Source organism: Carica papaya, chromosome 5 (genome assembly GCF_054855325.1).
Source record: "Carica papaya isolate Zhongbai chromosome 5, ASM5485532v1, whole genome shotgun sequence".
NCBI classification, from domain to species: Eukaryota; Viridiplantae; Streptophyta; class Magnoliopsida; order Brassicales; family Caricaceae; genus Carica; species Carica papaya.
Window position 1 is genome coordinate 33,008,942 of NC_142313.1, and position 7,397 is coordinate 33,016,338.

The 7,397-nt window shown below is 31.9% G+C and overlaps 1 protein-coding gene across 1 annotated transcript; it reads right to left on the reverse strand.

Moving 5' to 3' along the window:
* Positions 1-1,154: 1,154 nt before the first annotated feature.
* Positions 1,155-2,509, reverse strand: LOC110808226 (zinc ion-binding protein). The gene is made up of 2 exons (XM_022033638.2): positions 2,245-2,509; positions 1,155-1,676 (listed from the first exon to the last, which is right to left on the reverse strand). The coding sequence occupies exons 1-2, from the start codon at positions 2,340-2,342 to the stop codon at positions 1,382-1,384; spliced, it is 393 nt and encodes a 130-aa protein (XP_021889330.1). The 5' UTR covers positions 2,343-2,509; the 3' UTR covers positions 1,155-1,381.
* Between the last annotated feature and the right edge of the window lie 4,888 nt (positions 2,510-7,397).

The window sequence follows — 7,397 nt, forward strand, 5'->3', positions numbered from 1 at the left end:
GGCCAAAATAGATAGATACACTGTATATACGAGATTATCAAGTATATGTGCTTGGGGAAAAAAAAAAAAAAAATGAAAAGGAAAAAGAGAATGTATGCTTTGAAAATGGGAAATTGCGCATAACTACGGTCAACACAGTGCAACCATGTTGATGTGTGTGTGAGTGTGTGTATATATATATATATTTATGTATATTTATATATGTAAATCCCTCAGTGCGTCAAAATAAATGGGCTCAAAGCCTCAACCTATAAGAAATTTCTCTCTCATAAATTTATTACTAAAATATTTCAAAAAGGTATGCTTCAAATTACATAATATTCTCATTATAAAATTAATTATGATTTAAAAAAATAATATCTAGTACTTGTTCATGTAACAGTTAATTTTATTGCTTAAACAAGTTTCCAAATTTTCCCCTTTCTCCAAGTAAAAATAAGTGAATATTTGACATTAAAGGCGAATTATTTTGGTGCATTGAATTCATCTTCAGCGAAAGGGGATCCTCTTAAATGCATTGAATTCTCCTTAAGAGACTCAACAAAGCAACTGCAACTTTGCAACTCCTCCCAAGAACCCAGGCTGTTGGCAGAGATACAAAACAAACACATATACACACACAAACAAACAAGAAAAAAAGAACTTACCTCTAGTTGGGCTGTTTTAACACCTACCTATAGCTATATATGTCTGCTATATTTGATATATATATATATATATATATATATATTTTCTTATAGACCAATTGTTTTTGTACGTACATATTGAATCAATAAGTAAATTTTAAATTCTCTAAACGGATATTATCCAAATTCTTATGTCTAATCATATTACTTTGGCGACCCAAAGAATCACAACAGTTGATAGCTAAGCTCAAACAATTTCCATTTAGCCTACCCACTATAAGTTATATATATATCATATGCATAGCAAACCTTAATGTTATATTTTTAAAAAATTAAAAGATTAGATTGAATATTAGTTTATTGTGATTATTTTAAGTAGAAGAATTTAGCATTCATTAACTCTTATTTTTGTAAGATATGGCAGGCCTTAATTGTTTTCCACTTTTTTGGGTTCAAGTCGATCATCCAGAATTTTCTAGCGAAGTGTACACAAAATCGATGGAAGGAGAAATTGACAAAGAGAAGGTCTTGAAAATTTTTGCCTCCGATCTGATTGGTAAAAGCTATTATAATATTCACAACGTGGAGTGAAACTACATCAAAAACAAACTATTTTGTAGTGGTAGATTCTAGTAGCTAATAGCAAAACAAAAAACTCAAAGACCTAACTTCAATAATATATATATATATATATATCTATATATAAAAGCCTGTGATTCTTTTTCTATATATGAGTACTGAGTAAGAGCAGTGTTTTAACACATGACATCCTTGAGGAGCTTGTACCTGCGCGTAGAGGGGCGAGGAGAGGGAGTACCTGTAGGACTCTTTCCCTTCTCTGCGCTGATCTCTTCGAGATGATGATGATGATCATCATCATGTTGCTTGATTTTGTCGCCTGAATATTCTGATCGGTTTGTGCTCCCACTTTCGTTTGCTATGGAGGATTTCTTTGAGGACCCACCTCTTGATGAGCTTCTCCCTTCACTTTGGCACCAATCACATACTTCAATTGATCCAGATAACTCACTGTAGAAGTTACTACAGTACCTGCAGATAATCAAGAAAATGTTTTTGAGTATTTAGATCACAGAAATTCAGACAAGTAATGAATCCAGCTATATGGCATCCTCATATCTATATGGTCAAGTTGGACTTAGTATCAGAAATTTTTCTTTTACTTTTTTGGGTGAAATGGAAGTTCTAAAACGGGTAAAATTTTCATAATTGAACTAGTCACGATGAATTAAAACCCAAACTTACCTTTTTTCCTTAAAAGAAAAACTTTATCATGGTGGAGATGATGACTGCTGATACGTAGTATGATGATGGTGATGATGATGATGATGTCTAGGGGTTACTGGGATGGGGCTTGATGGAGATGCGTGTGATGATCTATAGTTGTGATATGATGCAAAAGATGCATGAATTTATGGGCAATTATCAAACATGATCATAGATGTCAACAACGATACATACATGAAGGTATATAATATATACACACAAACATAAATTCACGCATGTACGGATCATGGATGTATGAATATACATGGCATAATTAAGTCATGAATGTGATGATATAACAAAAAGAAGTTGTGGGGAGGGATTAAATTCATACGAATGTTGAAAGCGGTTGCGGCATTTGTTGCAGCGAAAGAGCTTGTCAGGGAAACCAACGTCACCGCACATGCAACACACAGTTTGAAGATCCACCATTTCGGAAAGCTGAAATGGGTAATTTGCAAAACCACAGGAGAGGTAGAATATGTGTATATATGAAGATGAAGAGAAAAACCAAGAAAAGAAGTTGAGATAACTACAAGAGAGAATTTATATAAAGAGAAAAAGATGAGTGAGTAAATGACTTTTGAGTCGGTGTACATATAAAACTCATACCTGTTTTTTTTTTTTTTTTTTTTTTTTTCAATATATATATATATAGGAAATGCATACATAGGTAGACCACAGGTTGCTTGCAGTCGTTTTCAGTTAGAGAGAGAGATATGAACCTTAAAATTTAGAAGGGGAAAAAGACAGTTTTGTCCTGGGGGCTGAGATTGCTTGATTTCATTTCTAACCGATTTTAATTAAAATCTCGTCCTTGTCTGTTTCCACACTGTGCCTCCTCATACGTAATATCCCCACCTTCATCAAAGGTGCGTGTTTCCCCCTTCCATTACTTAATTGATAAGTTAGAATTTCAAAATTTTTATTGAAACTCTTAAAAGAGGATTTTTGTACTTAAAAATATGTTTAATTTTTTTTTTTGAAAATATTAAAAGTTATAGAGCCTTTAGCAGGAAAAAAAAAAAAGTAAAATTAAAAACAAAACTGAAAATAGTCTAATCATTAATTTAAAGAGAAATTATTTTCACTTAAAGAATTCTTGTTTAAAAGAGTAACTAACTCTACCATTCTTGATTATTTTATTAAAAATTTTCAATTTAAATTATTAATTTTATGAAAAACTAGAATTTTACATCTAACACTTAGAAGATAAAAACCAAATATTTCTACTTTGTAGGAAGGGTAGTGATTGGATAAAAATAAGCAAACACCTAGAAATAACACATAAGACAAACACTGGGCATGCAATGAATTCTAACAACTCATATCCTAAAAAAAAAAAAAAAAAAACCAAGTTTAGAGGCTACAAGGTAAAAAACAATAAGCCAACTCTAAAGGTGATCAAAGAATCAATTAATGATCATATGGATTTTTACAAAAAATGAGAAAGAGATTTCATTAAAGGAAGACTTCTCAATTTTTTGTTGAAAAAATAAAAGAGTATTAATGAGAAAGTAACAATTAAAAAGGAAAGAGAGATCAGAGACTAAAGGAATGACTTGATGGCAAGAAGAAAAGCAAACCTTTCTCATAAATGATAGCTCGAGAACAAAAAAAGACATTGGTCCGTAAACAAGGCAAGATTTAATTAACAGATGAGGACAACTCATTATTATTGGGGATTTTAGATTCTAGTATACTATATGAATAGTATAATCAGAGAAGAAGCTAATAAGACTTGGGAAGCAAATAAAGGAGTTAGAGTTATATGCAATGAATTAAGAATATGACCTTATTAAGAGCTAGAGAGAATAAAGTTGAGGGACTAAGCACTTTTTATTTCTAAGATTAGTAAAATTTTATTTAAAATCAATGTAACAATTATGTGTTTAATATCTTATAATGATCTTGTCATGGAATGTTAAATGTCTAGGCATAAAGGAGAAGAGAGTAGTTGTGAAGTCAGTTATAAAGGAATCAAAACTAATATGTATTTTAATACTGTAAGTTAGAGGAGGTAGATTCCATGATAATGACCCAATATGGCAAAAAAATGATGTTTTTTCTCTTTCAAAGCATCAAATAGGTTTTAAGGGTTCAACTATCTTGGGTAATAAGATCTTTATTTGTCTAATAATCAATTGTAAGTGATCATAATTTTATGACCACAGCTGGATTCCTATATAGTAGTAACCTATAGATTGTCCATTGTAATTTCTATGCTTGAATAATATTGAATAGAGTCGAATTAGGAGAAGAATGGATCAAATTACATATTAAAACATTTTTTTTTGTCATTGGTATTTAGGGATAACTTCGATGTAATGTTGTATCTTAAAAAAAAGCAAACGAGTTGATTCAAGGCCTAATGCAACGTATGATTTACATGACTTCGTAGATGAATCATGGTTAATGCACTGGGTAAAAGTAGTTTGGAATTTCACATGGTGTAACAATAAGGAGAGCTCCAATTTTAGTTGGCTTGATAAATTTTAATTGATATGGATGGGGTAAAAAGATTATAAGAATGAAGGAAATTTTCCATCCCTAATATGACATTGGATTATGTGCATGTTCATTTTTTTAAGGAAAATTAGAGCCTAACGCCTTGTAACATATCCAATGCAATTTTAGGAACGAAGGAAATGGGCAAATATAGTTGAAGAAATATGGAGTACCTATTATTTAGAAGCTTAATAAGCTTTTCCTTAGTAAGAAGATTAAGAAACGTGAGAGTAATTGTCAAGATTTAACAAATAAAGAATGTTAATTGCATTAAAACCTAGATTGATAAACTATAATAAGAGGTTAATGATTACATGAGGTTTGAAGAGGGAATGGATAGGCTTTGTAGATGGTGTCTCATAAGGTAAAAAAGTGGGGCTTATGGTAAAGAGTAAAGATTAAGGAAATTATGCCTAGACTAAAGTTGAGATTAACGTGGTTAAAGGAGGGGAATAAGAATGGTAAATTTTTTGCGTATTGATTAGGGGCGAGGAAAGTCTAGGCATTCATAACTTTAACGGATCCCCCAATGTCTAATTTAATTGAGATAGATAGAAAGGTGAAGGAACACTTTTAGAACCACTTTATGAAAAAAGGGGTGGTAAAAATGGTGTTTTTGATTTAATCTTAAAATTTTTATTAAATGCAAAAAACAGTCATTTAAGGACCATTTGCAAGATTAATATTTAGGAATCAATTAATGAAAGTGATAGGAATAATAAGAAAACTCGTCAATTTACTTAGCAAGATGGGTCAATGAGCATTCTTCTTCAACTTTGGGAAAGCTTAGGACTCAATGGAGTTGAACTTTTTGATGCTCTTATTAGAAGAGATGAATTTCAATGGGAGATGGAGAAGAGAGTAGCTGTGAAATTAGTTCTAAAGGAGTTGAAACTAATATGTATATTAATGGTATAAATTAGACGAAGTAGATTCTATGGTAATGACCCAATTAGAAGACATAGCCACGCACATGCATCAACACAGTAGATGAGGCCTTGTACTCGTAGAATGGGGGATTTTTTCCATGGGACGAAAGAATCCTTGTCCCGCAAGGATTCCTACAAATTTGACTCCAAAGTTGATTTAATCTCTGGTCCAAGGGGGATTCCTAACCCAACCTAACAACAAGGGAGGTGACCCAATAATAGTTAAGTCCATGAGTTTGGGACACATGAGGTGACCCATGGGCTTGGGAGGTTACCTAGCATGAAGAGAGGCCCCAGGTTGGGCCAAGAGGAGCTTAAGCTCGATTCAAATAGCTTTGGGACCCGACGGTAAGCACATGCCATGCATGTGATCAACTTAGCTCACATGTGCAAGCTCGAACGTGTGGGAGGAGGATAACCTGCACATGCAACATTCTCCCACCCGTAAGGAAGATTCCTCACACACTTCTCCTTCTCTCAAGATTTATTCAAAGAGTCTTTTTTGGACTTGACTTAGTGGCAAGAAAAAGATAAGGATAAAAAGAAACTCGATGAAAAGTCATAGAGGAAAATAAAATCGTGAAGCGAGTTTGAAGGGAAAAAGACTCCCACCCATGTGGGAAAGTCCAAACCGAGGGAAGTCTTTTTCCCACATGCTTCACATGGTTTTTTCTTGTATTTTTTATTCTTTTTTCAAGTGGGATTCATTTTATGAAGAATTCTACATGACTTGAAAAGAAGAATCCAAAGCAAAGGAAAGGGAAAAGAATTTCTTCTTAAAGGGAGAATCAACCAAGGGGTGGATTTCCTTCCTAAACCGCCCATAAAATCAAGAGAAAGAGGAAAAGAATCCATGCCTTAATGGGAGATTGAATCTCATGGATTTTGGGAGATTACATGAGCAATTAATCATTTCCTAAATTGATCATAATCCTCCTTAATTCTATACTCAATCATCTCCATAATTAATTAAGATATTCTCTATTTAAAAAGGGAGATCGTTTCTATCATATTTTAGAAAACAATAATTTTAATTGTTGCAAGCTTCTTCTTATATTTTATATTTAATTTTCTGTATAATTTTTCTATTAAATTAGGAGATTATTTTCTTTATTGCTCACATGCCTTCACTATAAATAGGTCATCAATTCCTACTTGTCATAATTGAATTTTTAAAAATAATAAAATTACAAAATTTTAGTTTTAACTAGTAAGGTTTTCTTTAACCTTCTTGTTGAGTGGGGATTAGTGTTTACTTATCAAGGTAACTTGTAATATTTTCATCAATCTCTTTCTTGAATTAATTTTAACTTATTAAGATTTTCCATGTGGCTTTTCTAATTAATTTATTTATCTCTATTACCTTAGTTTTTACTCTTCTGTTGAGTGTGGCTCAAACAGGGAGAGTTTACTTAGGGTTTTGAGTTTCTAATTACTAATGTATATGCAGAGTTTTGGATTATGTTATTGATCTCGGGTTTTGCATTATAAAGGCAAAATCATCAAGAGAAAAGATAAAAATCACATGGTGAATTCGACCAAGAGTTCAAGACTCCTTGCCGAATTCTCCCACTCCAACCTCAAAGAATTTGAGTCTTCTTCAACTCAAACTCTTCAAGATAATTAATTAGTTAAGGAGAAGTCCAAACCATGAAGATGTTAAACATTCAAACTCGAGATGGACTCAAAAAATTGGCCAGGAGAGAAGAAGCACAATCCTAATTAGATTTGTTTCTTTAAGTTATTATTTTAATTCAGTTTTAGATAAAAATGATTTAAGTTTTTAATTAGGATTTTAATTTTTGAATTTCATTCAAATAAGTACGATGAAAATCTATAAATAGGCTACACCTCTTCAGTTATAAACATAACTTTTAGAATTCATAAAATTTCAAATTATTTGCTTTTAGCTTGTTGCTAATTTTGAGTGAGTACTCAATCAAATAAAGATTTCACAAATCGTCTTGTCGAACCAAACAATTGAATCTACTTATTAGGTAAGTTGTGGCATCTTTTTCATTCTAATTTTATTCTCAATTACCTTAGTTTG